Raw genomic sequence first — 18,646 nt, forward strand, 5'->3', positions numbered from 1 at the left:
CATAAACGGTGGACCTCTTCCCCTACCCCAGACCTAGGGGCAGCTCAAATCCCAACTCAGAAAGGATGGAGCTGGGAGGCTGAGGCTAATACCACTGATTCCATAATCACGGCCTGAAGGGCTCCATAGACTGAGAGATGGAGAGGAGTCCAGGGTCACCCCGTTTCCCTCACTATACACCTGGATTGTGCTGTAGATGGAACAGTAGTTGAAAAGGCAGAGATCAGAAAAGTTCCACTTCTTTGGATTAGCCCTCGAAGGCTTCCTGGAAGAGGGGATTTTCCTGAAGCCATCTGCTTGGTCAGAGGATGGGCTTATTGAGGCCCACAGACTGGAGTGTGTATGTGTTGGTGGGGACAGGTGTGTGCCGGGCATGGGGAGGGCACTCTGGTAGAGACAAGAGGCTAGGGGAGGTAGGTCACAGCTGGTCCCCTTGTCACTCCCCTCCAGGTGCACTGTGGTCATCTGAGTGACAGTGAGGAGTGGAGCCTGCAAGCCGTGGAGAAGCATGTGAGTGGGGATAGGGCCGGGGTAGGATGAGGGCTGCTGAAGACCCTCATCACAACTGATGGGAAGATGATCTGGCCCGGGAGATGGACAGACCTGGGTTCCAGTCCACTACCTCTGGGCTGTGTGACCTGGAGCAAGTCACCTAACCTCTCTGAGCCTCAGTTTCACATCTGAGAATGAGGATAAGGATAGCACTGATCTACTGAGGGTACTGGTGAAATAAGGGGAGTCAAATATTTTGTTAATACTTAGGAAGGACTATCTACATAATGATATTGAGGCTCTTCCTGGAGATTTTATGATTTTGTGACTTTAACAAGAACTTACGACTCCCCGTGGGTGCTAGAGACGGAGAAATCTGACCCTGTTCTGCCTTGTAAGAGTCTGGGGGCTAGGCGTGGAGACAAACCCTGTACTTACCTGATCATGGACCGAGGGGCGCTCTGGGGGCAGTGGGAGTCCACAGGAGGGTGGAGCGCTGAGGGATGAGTTGTTTGGGACGCGGGTTGGGGGTGGGGGCGATGGGCAGAGGGAAGGGAGAGGGAAGGGCAGAGGGAAGGGCTCGAGCAAAGGGCGATAAAGGTGGGGCGTGTGGCTTGCTGACCGCTCCGCCCGTTCCAGACCCTGGTGGCCCTGAAGAGGGTCCAGGCCCTGCAGCAGCGCGGGCCCAGCGCGGCCCCGGAAGCGGTCCAGAATACTCCAGAGGGGGCGGCGGGAGACCAGAAGGGTGGGGTTCCGTACACAGACCAAGACCGAAAGATCCTGCAGCTTTGCGGTGAGGACCCGGCTGGGGCAGGTCCTTGGGGGCGGGGAGGGGCGGGGTCGAACCTGGAAGGGAGGGGCCCATGGTGGGCGGGGCCTGAGGGTGGCGCGCACCCTTGGGGGATTCTGTGGGCCCTCTCTCTCTGACCCGCGCCCCGCCATTGCAGGGGAACTCTACGACCTGGATGCCTCTTCCTTGCAGCTCAAAGTCCTCCAATACGTGAGTCCCTGTGCCCCTCCTGGGACCAAGGTCCCTGTGAGCCGTCCATCTCGGTTCAGAGTCCCGTGTCCTGCCCCTCTTCTCTTCCCCACCTACCCGAGGAACCTCAAAAAGGCCAGAGGGTGGGGAGTGGGTTTGCTCCCAGATCCACGGTCAGCCTCTCGCTGTGTCCCTCCCTCTCAGCTGCAGCAGGAGACCCAGGCGTCCCGCTGCTGCCTCCTGCTGGTATCTGAGGACAGTCTCCAGCTTTCCTGTAAGGTGAGGGCCCAGGTCCACTGTGGAGCAGGGCGAGGGACCGGGGTCTCTGAGAGGAAAAACCCTGCCCATCCTTAACCAGTCCACCTCGCTCTGCCCATCAGGTGATTGGAGATAAAGTGCTGGAGGAAGAAATCAGCTTTCCGGTGAGTCCCGCACCCCCTGTGTGGGAGTCTGCAGAAGCAGTTAAAGTCGTCTAGGCTCTCCTGGGATCTGCCCAGAGAGATTGGGATCTGCTAGAATCTCTTGGAATGTGATGGAATTATCTGGATCTTGAGGTCTACTTAGAAATGTTGTGAGAAATCACAACCTCTCATGATCAGGAGCCATTAGGAGAAATCTCTCACAGTCTACAGAAAGACTCACCTGCGACCATGTCACTTCTGTTGGAGTATTTCTGGATTTGGCTCTCTTAGAATCTGTTAAGATCAGTGAGAATCCTTGGATTCTGCTTTCCTTTCTCCTAGTTAGGGAAGACCCTCAAGTCCTCCATAGGAGATTCTGGTCAAGAGCCTACTCCCCCACCCTCACCCCACCCTCACTCCTCAGTGTTGAATCCATCCACAGTTTGGACTGACTGAAGAGATAGTTGAAACTTCCAGACTTGGGGGGGAAGAGGTCTGACATCGCCTGATCTTGGGAAGAGCTGGGCCCTGACTGGCTCTCCTCACTCCCCCAGTTGACGATGGGACGACTGGGCCAGGTGGTGGAAGACAAGAAGTCTATCCAGCTGAAAGATCTCACCTCTGTAAGCCATGGCCTGGCTGGACTGGCGGGGAGCCAAGGGGAGAGCCCACTGCCCAGTCCCCAGGGCCAGAGTCTCTGGGCCAGGGCAGCCTAGGAATGGGGGGAGACAAGACCCCACCCCATGTCATAGCATTTCCCACCCTGCATGAGCCCTTCAGCCCCTCCTGTTGCAGAGTGTGGTGGAGGGCGGGGGAAGGAAGCATATTTCCTCCTTCCCTGCCCTGACTTGCCTCCCCCTTGCCTCCCCTTTGCAGGAGGATGTGCAACAGCTGCAAAGCATGTTGGGCTTCGAGGTGCAGGCCATGCTCTGTATCCCTGTCATCAGCCGGGCCACTGACCAGGTGGTGGCCTTGGCCTGCACCTTCAACAAGCTCGGAGGAGACTTGTGAGTCTGGGTGGAGTGATGTGGATCAGGAGACGGAGCCGAGAGGCCGGGCGGGGCTCGACTAGGGTAACAGCGCAGGAAGGGTACTGGGCAGGGAGTACTTACTATTCCAGCAGCGGTAGGTTGAATGGTTTGTGCAAGAGACTGTGAGATTATGGGAGCGATAGACCCTTGCCGCTGCTCCATTTTGACTTTGTAAAATCATGTTGCGGTCCAGGCGAGTTCCCCTTCTCTTTGCCCATTTCTTGCAGTTTGGATTATCCACTTTTTGCTACTGGCCTTTCCCCCACTTGCCATCCTTTGTTTTGGCATTTCTGCTGGGAACTGCCTGATGGAGGAGCGATGAGCTCTAGGGTGGGTGAACTCTCTGGGACCCGCAGAGCATCACCGACCCAGTGGACAGTGACTCAGGGAATAGGCATGGGGGCTGGGCTAAGCTGAGGGTCCTTAGAGGCATTGACAGGGCAGCTGTAGGAATCATGTGAAACAGAGGGGTAAGCAGGACACACGGTCAGATAAACAAGCTTAGTCCATATCTCAAGAACTGAGGTCAGATTTGAGGCCTAGAAGTCGTATCATAGATTTCCTGTCCCACACCAACTCATTAATGGGTAGCAGCTGCCTGAAGCATTGTATTAGTTTAGTGAGAAACAGTGCTGGGATTGATCAGCCGTGCCTGTCCTGGGTGCAGCTTTAGGATGTGAATGCTGCCACACTTGGTCCAGCAGGCCTAGCAGTAGGGTGTAGTAGGCAGGTGAGGGGTTGCATTCTGATTCCAGGATGCAGAGAGATGCTGTCAAGATGCTTGACCCCTGGGGCCCAAGCAAGCAGGCTGGGTTTGAGGGCTCGGACCTCCTGCAGGAAGTGGAGACTGGAGATGTTGGGACTAGAGAGTGTCAGAAGCCCAGGGATGGGGCCTGCAGGGGTGGGGCAGAGATCTGGGTGTCAGAGATCTGAGTAGCAGGACCTGCCAGCATGGAGCTCTATTGGCAGTTGGATGGGCCTGGGAAAATAAAGACAGGGACAAGGCAGAACCTGCTGAGGCAGCGGGGATGTAGGATCTGTGTCATTTGTCCCATCCTAGTGGTGGGAGCATTTGTGCCATTCAATAAACACACATTGAGTGCCTACTGTGTCTGGCCCTCTGCTCCCAGAGGGGAGGGTCCAGCAGGGTTTGTGACCTCTGGCTGCTGGCTGTAGCCTTGGGTTCTGAGGTGGCCCTGGACCTGGAGGAGAGGTGGTATCAGAAGGGAAACGAGATGGGGACTTGGTGACAGCCCTGAGGCCCAGGGCAGGGGCAAGATCATCTCTGGGTTCCACATATTTCAGGGACTGAGTGCTGAACAACTACATGAGCCAAGGTGGCGCTCAGCTCAGAGCAGACACTGCAGAGAAGCTGCCTGGAGCCCAGAGAGAAGGGACTCCAGAATCCCTTTAGCTGGGAGTGCGATAGGGCGGGTGGCAGGGGCAGAGGTACAGTTACGACATTGAGCAAACACTTTCCAAATATCTCCCCTGTACCAGGCTCTGTATTAGGGGATGATACAGTCATGGTCCCTGGCTTCAAGGCTTGATGTTTATTTTTAGGGCGTAGAGGGAGGAGGGTGGGAAAGGTATTCTAGGCAGAGCGAACAGTGTGGGAAAAAGCATGAAGGTGTGAAAGAGCCTGAGGTTTTCTCAGAACGATGAGGATCTTACTGTGGCTGAAGCTGAGAGACGCCCATAGAAGAGGGGAGAGAGGTGGGTGGGACTGGATGGAGAGGGCTCAAATGCCACGAGAAGGAAGGTGGGCAGACAGACACAGGGTGGTGGGGCCTGGGGTCTGGATCCGAATCACTGGACGGCGAGCACGCGTGGAGGATACCCCGGCAGAGAGGAGCACTGAAGGCAGCCCCCAAATGGGGAAGGGACTAGGCAGGGAAATCTGGGGGCTGAGAAATGGTCAGAATCTCTGAGGAATGCTGCATCTCTCCATGATCCCCATCCGGAGAGGCTTACCCACGTCCCCAGCCCAGGTCCTGCCTCCAGCTTGGTCCATCCAGTCCCACCAAGCTCCCTGGTGACAAATCATCTGGTGACCCCACTGAATGACCCCCTCAGGATTTGGGGCTGATCTTGTCCGTTGTGAGCCAGCTCCATGAATCTGATGGGCACTGCCCTGCCCACAGCACCATAGGACTTGTGGAGGCACCAAATCGGGGCCTGCAAAGTGCAGGGAGGAGGGTAGGACAGTGACAGGAGCTGGAAAAGACAGGGCAGTGCCACCGCCCCTCCCTGAGGCTGGAGGGGCCCCTGGAGAAGAGCAGAACACCCAGCCCCAGTCTGAGGGAGGAGACTCAACCTCAGTCTGGGTAAGTCTAAAGTCAGAGGAGGGAGACATGGCTCTGGCTTCGAGAAGCAATAGTCTGAGGAAGAAAACACATTTTGGTCAGAGGAGGATTAGAACGCCCCCACCCCGCTCAGGAGCCCCCAGTCTGAGGGGGAAGCTGGCCCAAGCCACCTGTGCGGTAAGCAGCCCCAGCAGAGGAGAGTGAGTTTGCTGGTGGATTTCCAAGTGGGCTTCCTGGAGGAACGGAAGTAAGGCAGAATGGGGTAAGCAGTCTGTGGTCTGTCCCTCTCCGGTGACCCCCGCCACCCCACCCTGCCAGATTCACAGACCAGGATGAGCGTGTGATCCAGCACTGCTTTCACTACACCAGCACGGTCCTCACCAGCACCCTGGCTTTCCAGAAGGAGCAGAAGCTCAAGTGTGAGTGCCAGGTGAGTGGCGCCTCTCTCGGAGACCACGTCGCCCAGCTCTCAGCTCCAGAGAGTCAGCCACAAGGGAAAAGCCCATGTCTTTGGGGGCTGGTGGCAGGGAGACTACCTAGGCTCTGGCGGCCTCTTAAAGAGGGAGGACAGGGCTCCCCTGGTGGCGCAGTGGTTGAGAGCCCGCCTGCCGATGCAGGGCACACGGGTTCGTGCCCTGGTCCGGGAGGATCCCACATGCCGCGGAGCGGCTGGGCCCGTGAGCCATGGCCGCTGAGCCTGCGCGTCCGGAGCCTGTGCTCCGCAACGGGAGAGGCCACAACAGTGAGAGGCCCGCGTACCGCCAAAAAAAAAAAAAAAAAAAAAGAGAGGGAGGACAGTAGCTCTTCAAGACGGCACCTCTGGCTGCAGGCACTGTATGCGATCGCCCTCTAGTGTTCAGATTGGACATCACCGCAACAGCTGGGGGGCTAGAGCTGGAGGTGCATGCGCACCTCAGACTCAGGATGTCTGTGCACCCTCACTGGGGCTATTCCTCCCACTCCTTCACTTAGTAGCCAAATGATATAATTAGACTCTGCCAGTCTCCAGTCTGTCCAGAGAGCCCTAGGGGAGGAATGAGAAGACCCTGGAGCTGATGGAGGCAGGGGGCTGGAGAGGGTGACCCCCTGCAACCTGATTCCCTGTGATTTCCATTTTCTCCATTCCAGGCTCTTCTCCAAGTGGCAAAGAACCTCTTCACTCACCTGGGTGAGTGCACTGCCCTCCTTCATACCTGGCTGTGGGGTGGGAGTTGGGGGGTGGCAATTTGAGGAGGGGAGGTGGGAGGGCTTGGCCTCTCAGCACTCCGGCCTGGTCTCACCACTGTTCCCCATGCTTCTTGCTCCCACAGATGACGTCTCTGTGCTGCTCCAGGAGATCATCACAGAGGCCAGAAACCTCAGCAATGCTGAGATGTGAGTGAATCCACCCCGGGGTGGGGCGAGAGAGGCCTTGGGCCTCAGTAACGACCTCTTCTTTCCTCCGCTCTTTTTTTCCCCTCCATTGTCTTCTTGTGGGACCCCTTCACGTTTTCTGTGATTCTTTATTTCATGCCTGTGACTCTCACTAGACTGTGACAGCAAGTGACAGCAGGGGTGGGGCTTACTTTGCTGGCCATGGGTCCTCAGCTCCTAACACAGTGCCTGGTACAGAGTAGGTGCCACAAAAAAAAAAAAAAAAAAAAAAAAATCATCGATCTGGACTGATGTCTGGAGTCAGCCAGCTCTGAGGAGAGTCTCTCCCTCCAGGCCTCAAAATCCAGGCTTTGCCTCTAGTCGTGAGATTTGAGGGGTGGCAGGAGAGGGGTGGCGGGAGAGGAGTGTCAGGGCTCTGTGGACCAAAGCCATCTCTCCACAGATGCTCTGTGTTCCTGCTGGATCAGAACGAGCTGGTGGCCAAGGTGTTCGATGGGGGCGTGGTGGATGATGAGGTGAGGCAGGGCCTTGAGGAGAGAGGGTGTGGCCGTGGTCCTGGGGGCCGGGAGTACGCAGTGGGCGCTGTGGAGCAGGCCCGATGGTTGATGGTCCGCTCTGTGACCGGCCACCAACTTCCTCTCTACGCCATCCCTGGCCCGGCAGAGCTATGAGATCCGCATCCCGGCCGACCAGGGCATCGCGGGCCACGTGGCGACCACGGGCCAGATTCTGAACATCCCGGACGCGTACGCACACCCACTTTTCTACCGCGGTGTGGACGACAGCACCGGCTTCCGGACGCGCAACATTCTCTGCTTTCCCATCAAGAACGAGAACAAGGGTGCGTGGTCCTGGCGGCTCCGGGAGGAGGGGCGGGGCGGGGCCTGAGCAGGATGGGGCGGAGCCGAGCGGACGTTCCACAAGCCTTCTCCACCACCCTAGTGTCCCTAAGCCGAAGGGATGGGTTTTCCCAAATACGTGATGTCCCTTGAGGACACCCTGGGAGGGCAGATCTCCGTCGGACACATCCACTGGTTCATCCTAGCCCTTCTTTGGTCCCCAGAGGTCATCGGTGTGGCCGAGCTGGTAAATAAGATCAACGGACCATGGTTCAGCAAGTTTGACGAGGATCTGGCGACAGCCTTCTCCATCTACTGTGGCATCAGCATCGCACATGTGAGGAGGACAGGGGCGTGCAGGACCCTCTGTTCTCTCCACATTGGCTCTCCTTGCTCTGTCCAGACGGGTCCGTGCCCTGCCCTGGGGCTCAGAGCCCTGCTGCTGGGTTGCTCTGCAATCTTCAGTACCTACTGGTCACCTCTGGCTTCAGTTTCCCATCAGAAAATCAGAGATACTACTTCCTGTCCTGTACAGTTAGCCTCCCAGGACTATGGGAGGTCTGTTTTATTTCCCTCCGTTCTCTGGAAGCAACCTCAACCCAAGCTCCTGGTTATTCTTTTTGGGATATGTTGGGTCTCATTGTCCAGAGCTGGCAGCTCTGGCCCAGGAATCCAACCCCTAGGCCCCCAACGCTGTCCCCCTTCCTTGCTTCTGTCTCTCTGTTGTGGGCCTCAGGTTCCGTCACTGAAGCCTGGGGCAAGCTCAGGAGAGTGTGCCAAGTGCCAGCTCAAGTGCTAAGAGGCACTGGGAAGGAGGGGCAAGGGGAGGTCTGGATGAAAGTTGGAGGGGCCCCCTGCTCTGGGCTGGAGCTTGAAGGCTCAGACTGGGCCCAGCATGGGACAGGAAGGGGGCAGGGGTTCTATCTGATCCCTTTGTCCCAGTCCTGGACGTTCTGAGATTTCACAGCCACCTTGCCTGAGCCCCATCTTTCCCTCTCTCCCCCCAGTCCCTCCTATACAAGAAAGTGAATGAGGCCCAGTATCGCAGCCACCTGGCCAACGAGATGATGATGTACCACATGAAGGTGAGCCCTGCATGGAGCTTCTGCCCTCCTTGTCAGGGCCCCAGGGTCCCCTGTAGCCCACGTTTTCCTCCCCTGCCTCCCCAAATCCTCAGGCGCCCAAGACAGGCTGGGCTTTCTTATCATCCTCTCTTGAATATAAGAAGATAGACCCAGGGCTCCCCTGGTGGCGCAGTGGTTGAGAGTCCGCCTGCCGATGCAGGGGACACGGGTTCGTGCCCCAGTCCGGGAAGATCCCACATGCCGCGGAGCGGCTGGGCCCGTGAGCCATGGCCGCTGAGCCTGCGCGTCCGGAGCCTGTGCTCCGCAACGGGAGACGCCACAACAGTGAGAGGCCCGTGTACCGCAAGAAAAAAAAAAAAAAAGGAAGATAGACGCAGAGCAATGCCTCGCCTTTTGCTCTGCTGCTCTCCTTCGGGGCAGCTGGCCTTCAAAGCAGTTTCTGGTTCAGCCCCAAGGCTGGCAGCACTACTTAGCCCAGGGAAGAATTGGTTCAGCCAGGTGTTCCCAATGTCCAGGGATAATTCCCATCCTGGGAATTACTGAAGGCTGGGAAGCCCACCCAGGGCCCTTCTGACAGATCCCTTAAATACAGTGGCCCTGCAGTCCTGGGCAGTCCCATTCCCAGACCTTGTGTTAGAAAAGCTGTCCCAGGCTTTACTTCAGAGTATGTGGTGGTCATTGTTCGTTTGAACATTCCTCTCATCTGTGTCTAAACCAAAGTGTCACAGACTTTGTGGCTACGGTCAAAGCTGTAGCAGGAAGGATTGAGGTTAGACTCTGGGATGGTCCTCCCAAAAGAAGGAATCTTTCATTTATTGTCCATGAAAGGCTACCTATGCTGCCATGAAGAGGTGTTCTCTGTCTTTGACAAGGACAGGCTGTTACAGATGAGGGTGGTCACTGGAAAGGAGGCATAGTAGGTGGGCTGCAGGATGGTGAGGGGACGGTGGTGTTCTCCTGCCCAGTGATAACCCATGGAGTGGATGGCCCGACTGGTGCGCATTCTGAGTAGGAGGTCCCTGCCACTGTGGGAAGTTGAGGTTGAAGACATTGGATTGGGTGGAGGCCATCTTCTAATACCCCGGCTGGTTCCCTCTAGGTCTCTGATGATGAATACACCAAACTTCTCCATGATGGGATCCAGCCTGTGGCTGCCATTGACTCCAATTTTGCCTGTTTCACCTACACTCCTCGCTCTCTGCCCGAGGATGACACCTCCATGGTGAGCTGGCCTGTCCCACTGGAATGTGGAGGTGGAGAGTGTACAGCCAGAGATTGAAGTTAGATGTGCATAGGAACTTCCTGGCAAGACAGAGTCATCAAAGAAGGCTATAGAGTCTCCTCAGAGATGGAGGGGGCATGCGGGCTGCCGGCACGGGCCCCAGGGCCTGCCCGGGGCCAGGGGCTGGACTGGAACCAACGAGGGCCTCAGGATTGGCACCTCCCTCCCTGTTTTTCTAAGATTTTGTGTGAACTTGGTTCCAAGAGTTCTTAGATGTCATATTTCTAAGTTCATGGCTCTGAGAGTGCTTGGCTCTACCGTTTTATAGTTCTCTAGTTTAGATCTAAAGTTCCAAGACTCCGAAATGTTGGAGGCTCCAAGAAGGGCCAAGGCTGGGGGTGGGGTGGCCCATCTTGAAACTGACGATCCTCTGATCCCGCCTTTCCACTCTCTCCAGGCCATCCTCAGCATGCTGCAGGACATGAATTTCATCAATAACTACAAAATTGACTGCCCGACGCTGGCCCGGTGTGTGTCCCCAGCCCTCCCCTCCGTGCAGGCAGCCCCATCTCTGCCTCCCTCCTAACTCTACTCTCACATCCATTGCCCCCTGCGCTCTGGGAAGGACTGTCTGAGGATGCCTAGGGGAGGCCCACTCTTGTGAGGGTGGGGGGGATCTGTGAGTGAGAAGCAGTTCACAGACACTGGGACCACAGGATAGGAAAGGAATGGGGCAGGGCAGAGCCTGGAGGGTTTCCTGGAGGAGGAGAGCCTGAGGCCCCTGTGCTGCCCTCTCCCCTCCCCCAGGTTCTGTTTGATGGTGAAGAAGGGCTACCGGGATCCACCCTACCACAACTGGATGCACGCCTTTTCTGTCTCCCACTTCTGCTACCTGCTCTACAAGAACCTGGAGCTCGCCAACTACCTCGAGTGAGTGACTGCACTTCCCCCCATCTGGTAGCTGGTGGGGTCCCCTTCCCTGGGACAGGGTGGCACCTCCTGTGTGGCAGGCTTTACACACACTGCCTCACGGGACCCTCTTAACAGCCCAGTTAGAAAGGTACGAGGCCCCTTTCCAAGAAGGGGACCCAGGTGTCCTGAGCTCCTGTCCAGGCGGTTCCTGGACATCTGCAGTCAAATACTCAACCACTGAGCTATTCCCCTTATCCTGGACGTCTCATCCAGCTGGCCCTCCTTTGAAAGTGTGGGGAGGCAGCAGTGGCTGACCTTTTCCTGTGTCTCCTCCCAACCAGGGACATGGAGATCTTTGCCTTGTTTATTTCCTGCATGTGTCACGACCTGGACCACAGAGGCACGAACAACTCCTTCCAGGTGGCCTCGGTGAGACCCTGCCCTCGTCACAGTGGGCACCCTCCCCGAGGTGTCTGGGAGTCTCCCCACTCCAGCCTGGGGAGAGGCGGGAGTTGGTGAGACCAGGAGCCAGTTTGGAGATGGGAGGAGGCTCTCCCAGGCTTTGGGAGATGGCGGGAGGCGCAGGGCAGTTCTGAACCCAATGCGGCAGCACTTGCCTCTGGATGTGAGGAGTGATGGACTTTTCTCGGGCTTTTCCAGAAATCTGTGCTGGCCGCGCTCTACAGCTCAGAAGGTTCTGTCATGGAGGTACCACCATTCTGCCCAACATCCCCGTTTCCACTGTCCCCTTAAAGCCAGTGACTTACTAAGTTAGACTGTGGCCCAGCTCGTCCCCCTCCCAAGCCCTGCTCCTCAGATAGGCTATGAGAGCTGCAGCCACCCCCAGGGCACGCCTGGCTCTTGTTCCCCGATGGGCTTGGAGGCGTGCAGGTGCGGCTGGGGGTACGAATCAGGCAGCAGGTTCCGCCTGAGCCCAGGTTTGCCGAGGGAGGACTTGCATTTAGCATGTTTCTCTCTGCATGTCTGGGGACACCCTATGAAACCCCCTCCCCGCCCAGCCGGGCACGGGCTTCACTGCCATCATACTCAGCTTTGCCTTAGACTGATGTGGGTGGGTCTGCACGCCCGCGATGGGAGCTCCTGGGGGCAGGGACAGAATCGGGGACATCTCTGAGTTCCCTGCACCTGGCAGAGGGCTTGGCACAGAGTGGGAGTCAGACTTCCAAGCTCGCCTTGCCTCACGCGGACCCCGCAGGCCCCCTCCAGAGCTGCTCCCGCTTGCACACCCCCAGAGACGAGGGGCTCGCTTCCTCCTGGGAGGCATGGTGGCAGCCCTGCTTCTGCCCTCCATGCCCTGGGCTTACGTGCCCCTCCCCTGAGTGATAGCCCTTCAGCATCAGGAGACAGGGTCCTTGCCCTCGCCTTGTCACCGCCCTTCCTTGTCAGCACACAAATGCTGGCTGCATGAATTAGTGTCCAGGACTCCGAGGGATCATTTCGGAATCGTTCCAGCTTGAGAGGCCCTCAGAGCTTACCTTGTTGTGTCCCTCCATGTGACAGCTGAGGAATCCAAGGCTCAGAGGTGGCCAGGGACTTGCCCAGGGTCACAGAGAGGGTTGAAACAGAGTCCAGAAAGGGAACGGGCCCCGCACCCCCGACTCCCCAGTTCTGCCTGCTCAGCTCACCTTGGGGGCCGGGGCTGGGCCGGGCCTGCTCCCACTCTTGGGGTCAGTGAGGAGGGAAGCCCCCCACCCCAGCTGGACCCCCATCACTCCTCTCCCCCCAGAGGCACCACTTCGCTCAGGCCATCGCTATCCTCAACACCCACGGTTGCAACATCTTTGACCACTTCTCCCGGAAGGTGATGAGGCCGGGGGTGGGGCTGGGGGTGAGGAAGTGGGAGCTGGGAGCTGGCCTGAGACGGGAGAAGGAGTGAAGCCGAGGGGTGGAGGTTCCTGAGGTCTGGGGGCGAGGGTGGGGTGTCTGGCCAGAGGCCTTGACACCCTCCCGCACCCCTGGCCCTGGCCCAGGACTATCAGCGCATGCTGGACCTGATGCGGGACATCATCTTGGCCACAGACCTGGCCCACCACCTCCGCATCTTCAAGGATCTCCAAAAGATGGCCGAAGGTGCCTGCCTTTAGCCCAGGCCTCAGGGATGGGGAGGGACCACCAAGAGGGGGATTCGCCTGGAGAGCATCCCCAGGGGTTTAGATCCACCCCTTCTGGCATCAACCCAGCAGGCAGACCCAGCCCTACATCCCTGGCTCCCATCCAGGGTGCTGAATTCCCTGGACCACTTTGGGGTGGGCCCTGGGGCCTTGCCCTCCGAGAGAGGGTACCAGGATGCTGGGGCCCTCTCCTTGACCCCGTTCTCTCCCCAACAGTGGGCTATGACCGAACCAACAAGCAGCATCACAGCCTCCTTCTCTGCCTCCTTATGACCTCCTGTGACCTCTCGGACCAGACCAAGGGCTGGAAGACAACGAGGAAGATTGCAGTAAGTGCTGCCCCAGCCTGGGAAGGCGCAGGCTGTACTCCCTGCCTGGCTCTGTGTGGCTCCCGCAGCCTGAACACCCTCCCTGTGCTGAGCTCAGCCTGTGGGGGAGACAGGAACCTGGACCCCCTCAGGACGACAGGTGGGGAGATGCAGGGAGGGACATGGACTCACTGGGGGGGTCACTCATAGCAAATCAGTGGCTGGTGGAAGGTGGGCCAGAACCCAGCCACTCCTTCCCATCTGGGGCCCATCCCCCTGCCAGGCCGGACATGGTAAGGGCAGGTCCTGAGGTCACAGTGCCTCAGTTTGCCCCCTTGGGAATGGGCTGTGGAGGAGCGTGGGTGGATGGACCCCACTCACAGGAGGTAATGAGAGTGTTGACCTTTCAGGAGCTGATCTACAAAGAGTTCTTTTCCCAAGGAGACTTGGTATGTGGGGAGTGACAGCAGGGTATCCAGGTTGGGGGAGGGTTCCTAGCCTGGGCCCCGGGAGGGCTGGGTTAGCCTGATCCGGGTGCTTATGGAGGAAGGAGAGGGCCAGGCCTGACGACTTGATGCCTGCAGGAGAAGGCCATGGGCAACAGGCCGATGGAGATGATGGACCGTGAGAAGGCCTACATCCCCGAGCTGCAGATCAGCTTCATGGAGCACATCGCAATGCCCATCTACAAGTGAGCGATCTCGTGGGGCCTGCTAGGGACCCCAGCCAGGGACAGCAGGGTGGGTGGGATGGGGCTGGCTGTGGCTGTCACAGCAGACACAAGTGGTGGGCTGGCCTGGCTCTGCTCCAGCTCATCCACTCCCTGCCTCTGGGCACAACCTCTCCTGCTTTGCCCCTAAATGGGCCATTCACTTCATCCTTGGTCCCTTATGGAAAGAGACCGCCATGTTCTCCTTGTGCTTCCCGTCCTATGCCTCATACTCTTGTGGAAGTTTTACCTGTGGTCCAGCCTAATCTTTCTTGCTGCTCACAGTCTGACCTCTTACCCTGCGCCTTCACATCCCCAGGCTGCTGCAGGACCTGTTCCCCAAAGCAGCAGAGCTGTATGAACGTGTGGCCTCTAATCGCGAGCACTGGACCAAAGTGTCGCACAAGTTCACCATCCGCGGCCTCCCAAGCAACAACTCGCTGGACTTCCTGGACGAGGAGTACGAGGTGCCTGACCTGGATGGTGCTGGGGCCCCCATCAATGGCTGTTGCAGCCTCGATGCTGAGTGAGTCCCTCCTGGGACTCCTCTTCACCCAGGCCTCCTCCCACAACTCTCCACTGGCCTGGCCACATGCCCTGGGACCAGAGCCACGGGTCCTGGATTCTAGACCAGGACTTCCCATGTGACCCCGGGCAAGGCCGACCTTCCACGGCCTCAGCTTTCTCGTCTGTATAATGGAAGACTTCCAGCCTCACCAGGACTTTATTTGTCCTCTGAGAGCACAGGGATGACAATGAACAGTGCGCCCTGCTCTGCATCTCTGACCACACCTTGGCAAGTGCCCCCCCTCAGGCCACTCTTCCGAGGCAGCCTGGATGGTTTCTCCTGGGCCCCATTTCTGCCCCACCAGATCTGTGCCCTTTTCCTCTGAGGACACCCCCTGCCCCCCAGGATCCTCACGCAAGAAGGTGAGACATCTGAGTGGGCAGAGTGTGGGTCTTAGAGACAGTCATCAGCTTGGCTGGAGGACTAGAAATAGCGATGGGGCCACAGGTGGCCCTGAGGACTGCCACTGTACTTATAGTGGAGACTGGGACCTGGGGAGATGAAGGGGTCCCATAAGGAAGCTGCCAGGGGGGCAGCTCAGTGCTCTGGGAGAGGGGGCTCAGGAAGAAAGCAGGATAAGAACAGTGGGCAGGAAGGATCCCTGGGCTGGGAGGCAGGCCCATCATGGGTCAGCAGTGCTTCATCCTGGCTGTCCCTGGGCAAGTCCCTTCCCCTATCTGGATGAAACAGGAGGGTGAGACAATCCATTCTCTAAGACCCCTTTTAGATCAAAGTCCCCATAGCTCTGTGGAGTCCCAGGAGAGGCCATGGAGTGTCCCTGGACCCCTGGGGCAGAGAGCCGACACTGAGTCCCTCAGTGGCCTCCTGAGTGCACTCCCTTAGCCCGAGCCCCTCCTGCATTCCTGCAGCCAGAGGGGAACCTGGCCTCAGCCCTGGTAGGGCTTGCCTCCTCTTCAAGGCCATATCCACCTGTGCCCCGGGGCTAGGGAGACCCAATAGGGCTGGGCCTCTGGGGTCATCCCGGCTGCAGGTTCCTCCTTTCTCTGTTTTGTTCAGTACAGTGTTGTGGGCTGGGGGGAGGGGGCCACCTGCCTTACCTATTCTGAGCTGCCTTTAGAGAGATGCGTTTTTCTAGGACTCTGTGCAACTGTTGTATATGGTCCTGTGGGCTGACGGCTTTGTACATGAGAATAAATCTATTTCTTTCTACCAACCCTCCCCCACAGGGCTGTTTGCAGACTTTGTATGTGGGGTTGGAGGCGGGGGCGGGGAAACAGCCCTGGGGGAGGCAAATGCCTTTTAGAACTCTCAGGCTACTGGAGGTCCCACCCCTGCTGCCTAGCCCCTCTTCTGGGGGAGTCCTAGACCTGCTGGGGTATCCCCGGACCAGTCCTGTGACAGATAGTAGGGACTTAGGTGTGGATGGCAGATACAGAGGCCTGAGCATGGGGCAGCGATTGTGGACTGGAAAGGGAGAATTGAGGGGCTGAAGCAATCAAGGAGGCTGCCTAGAGGAGGTGACCTGGTGCTTCTCCTAGACCCTCTGTCTGCTGGCCTTCCTTAGTCATGAGTGCCCATACAGCCGAGGCCTGGGCCTCTGAACCCCCTCCGAGCCCCGGGGATGCCTGTCTGTGTCCCTGTAAATCCAGCCAGAGGGGTAACCTTGAGTCTGACTCTACCTCAGATACAGCGCTGGGTTGTGTCTGCGGGGTGGGTTCCCTGCTCTCCTGGCTGTGAGAGTGTTTGCTTCTGCACAGACAGAGAGGGGCAGGTCCCAGATTGGGGACCATGAGGAGGCTCTGACTGGCACAGTCTCCATACCCCACTCCCCACTTGCCTATACCCCTCCCATCTTCTATCCCTGTTCATCTCTCCCAGATCAGTAAAGGTTGGCATGTTAAGGGACTGAGCACTGGGCTCTCCTTTCCTAGGAGAGGGAGGGCTGGGAGGAGAGAGACAGGATCATCTTGAGACCACCCACAATGGCCCCAGGGTGCCAGCCGTGCCTTTGGGACCACAGAGCCTGTCTGCTTCTTCTGCCCCACAGTCTGTCATGCTTTGGAATCTGCTCCTCTGGGCTGAATGGTCCCAGGGCTCTAGCCTCCCCTTGGGGCCATGGGGTCCAGGCCCCTCCCCTGCCCAGCCCCTGTTTTGGGCTCCCCCAGTCTGTCTGCCCTCTCACAGCACAGGACCCAGGCTGACCAGTGGGCCCCCAGGTGGGGATGAATCAGTTCCTGGCCCAAAGCTGACACGGGAGGACTATTCTAATGGTGTCCAGCTGAAGCCAGCGTCGGTGCGGGCTGACATAGGTGCTCCTCTACCTGTGACCCCCAACCCCGAATGTGTGTGTGTGTGTGTGTGTGTGTGTGTGTGTGTGTGTGTGTGTCCTCTTCCACAAGCCTTTGGACAAAGTGGAAGCACATCCTGGGTACCCACCCCTGGGCCTTACTTCCCCTCCCTTGCATCTGCTGTCTCCAGCCCAGCAGTTCCTTGAGGACATTTAATCCCATTCGAGGCCCTCCCTCCTTGCCACCAAATTGAACAACTCACAACTATTTCCTCATGCACTCGGGACCCTACGCTGAGGCCCAGAGCTAAATTCATCCTTGTCCCTGGTCTGGAGGGTCTAACAGCCCGGTGGGGGAGACACAGGCCATGATACCTATGGTCCCAGGCAGGGGCCTGAGAAGAACAGCAAGGTTTGGAAGATGAGCAGGCATTTTCCTGCGGGCAAAGGGGGTTGGGCACCCCTGGGAGAAGGACCTGCTCCTACAAATGCACGGAGAAGGGGAGTGGAGTGGCTGGCACACAGGGAATGGAGACTTGGAGGGGGAGCCAAGGCCAGATCAGGGAGGGCCATGAATGCCAGGCTGTGGAGTTCGGCTTGATTTTGTGGGCAGCGGGGAGCCAGGGAAAGGTTTTCAGTGGGGAGTGGCTCAGACAAGCATTTTAGAAGCTCCAGCAGGAGGACAGAGCAAGGACTGGGCGGGAGAGGTTGGGCAGGGATCATTCTAGGGCGATGCTCCGTGCCCTGGGCGAGGCGAGGGAGGAGGCATTCAAGACACATTCGACCAATTGGATGGGGGTGAGGGCAGAGGGCGGACTGGCAAGTGCCCTGGAGAATGAGCTGGGAAACGAACCGGCTCGTGAGCAGCCCTGGGCAGCTTTTCAGCACCACCTTCACCGGCAACTGGGTGTTGGGTGGAGCCTCTAGCAGGAGGTGAGCTCCCTGGGAAGATGGGCGGGGCAGCTGTTTGGGGCTGCCAGGGGAGGGGGCGGGAGGAGGGGGTGGGAGGACAGATGGGAGGAGGGCCATGCATCTGCAGAACCACTGGCAGCCCTCACCAGGTTAGAGAACCCAAGGCTTAGCCCCAGGGCTTCTAGTGGCTGCCCTGCCCTCCCAACTTAATGGTTTCATTTTACATGAAACCTCACGATTCTTTTATTTTTTTTAATTTAATTAATTTTTTTATACAGCAGGTTCTTATTAGTCATCCTTTTTATACATATTAGTGTATACATGTCAATCCCAATCTCCCAATTCATCCCACCCCCACCCCCACCCCCGCCACATTCCCCCCCTTGGTGTCCATACGTTTGTTCTTTACATCTGTGTCTCTATTTCTGCCCTGCAAACCGGTACAGATGAACTGGTTTGCAGGGCAGAAACCTCACGATTCTGTGGCGTAGATACTATTAGTCTCATTCAGTAGCCAAGAAGCTTGAGGTTCAGGAGGTCAAGTAATCGGCCAAGGTTTGGTGTGAGCCTGACTCGTCTCCAAGGGCTCTTTCTCCGAGATGGAGGAAGGAGATTCAGGAGGGCAGGGTCACCACCTGCCTCCGCAGGACTGTGGTGGGTAGGGGTGGTGAGCAAGTTGGTTGGGGCCCCAGAGAAGGGTCTGGGATCAGCCTGAGTTGTCAGAGAGGGTGGGGCACGAGAAAAGGGGTGAAGAGGATAGTGGCCTGTAGTGCAGCTCGTGGCCAGCAGGTGGCGCCCAACCCTTGCTGTCCTGACCTCTCTGGAGGTCTGAGAAGGGCATGTGAAGGGGAGGGGTGTGATGGGGGCTAACCTCACTCCTGTCCACTCTCTCACTGGGGTGATGAGTTCTCTGGAAGGCGAGGCCTTCAGGGTACAGGAGGGTGTGCTGGGAGGCCACCATGTTCCAGGGAGTTTGTGTGAGTGAAATCTGCTTAGAGACGGCACAGCCACATTGTTCTCTGAGGGCAGAATAGGATGGGTCCGTACAGGACGTGAAGTACACCGAGTCTGAAGATTGGCAGGGTAGATGTGAGAACGGAGGTGTTGCAACTTCCTGACAAGATGGCT

General features: G+C 57.8%; 1 protein-coding gene across 7 annotated transcripts in view; it reads left to right on the forward strand.

Moving 5' to 3' along the window:
• PDE2A (phosphodiesterase 2A) overlaps positions 1–15,532 on the forward strand; it is a 102,226-nt gene extending 86,694 nt beyond the window's left edge. For all 7 annotated transcript variants that reach the window (XM_073808512.1, XM_033862350.2, XM_033862352.2 and 4 more), the window contains 25 exons: positions 451–510; positions 1,132–1,285; positions 1,440–1,492; positions 1,676–1,750; positions 1,852–1,893; positions 2,427–2,495; positions 2,749–2,879; positions 5,528–5,639; positions 6,338–6,377; positions 6,520–6,583; positions 7,026–7,098; positions 7,247–7,424; positions 7,647–7,759; positions 8,430–8,507; positions 9,607–9,729; positions 10,187–10,257; positions 10,537–10,659; positions 10,983–11,070; positions 11,302–11,349; positions 12,389–12,463; positions 12,633–12,732; positions 12,990–13,102; positions 13,492–13,530; positions 13,666–13,772; positions 14,110–15,532. In XM_073808512.1, coding sequence (XP_073664613.1) covers positions 451–510; positions 1,132–1,285; positions 1,440–1,492; positions 1,676–1,750; positions 1,852–1,893; positions 2,427–2,495; positions 2,749–2,879; positions 5,528–5,639; positions 6,338–6,377; positions 6,520–6,583; positions 7,026–7,098; positions 7,247–7,424; positions 7,647–7,759; positions 8,430–8,507; positions 9,607–9,729; positions 10,187–10,257; positions 10,537–10,659; positions 10,983–11,070; positions 11,302–11,349; positions 12,389–12,463; positions 12,633–12,732; positions 12,990–13,102; positions 13,492–13,530; positions 13,666–13,772; positions 14,110–14,320 — 2,340 coding nt within the window. In that variant the 3' untranslated portion in view covers positions 14,321–15,532. The remainder of the gene's footprint in view (positions 1–450; positions 511–1,131; positions 1,286–1,439; positions 1,493–1,675; positions 1,751–1,851; positions 1,894–2,426; positions 2,496–2,748; positions 2,880–5,527; positions 5,640–6,337; positions 6,378–6,519; positions 6,584–7,025; positions 7,099–7,246; positions 7,425–7,646; positions 7,760–8,429; positions 8,508–9,606; positions 9,730–10,186; positions 10,258–10,536; positions 10,660–10,982; positions 11,071–11,301; positions 11,350–12,388; positions 12,464–12,632; positions 12,733–12,989; positions 13,103–13,491; positions 13,531–13,665; positions 13,773–14,109) is intronic.
• The last annotated feature ends 3,114 nt before the right edge of the window (positions 15,533–18,646 follow it).

This window comes from Tursiops truncatus, chromosome 8 (assembly GCF_011762595.2).
Source record: "Tursiops truncatus isolate mTurTru1 chromosome 8, mTurTru1.mat.Y, whole genome shotgun sequence".
In the NCBI taxonomy this organism is placed as follows: Eukaryota; Metazoa; Chordata; class Mammalia; order Artiodactyla; family Delphinidae; genus Tursiops; species Tursiops truncatus.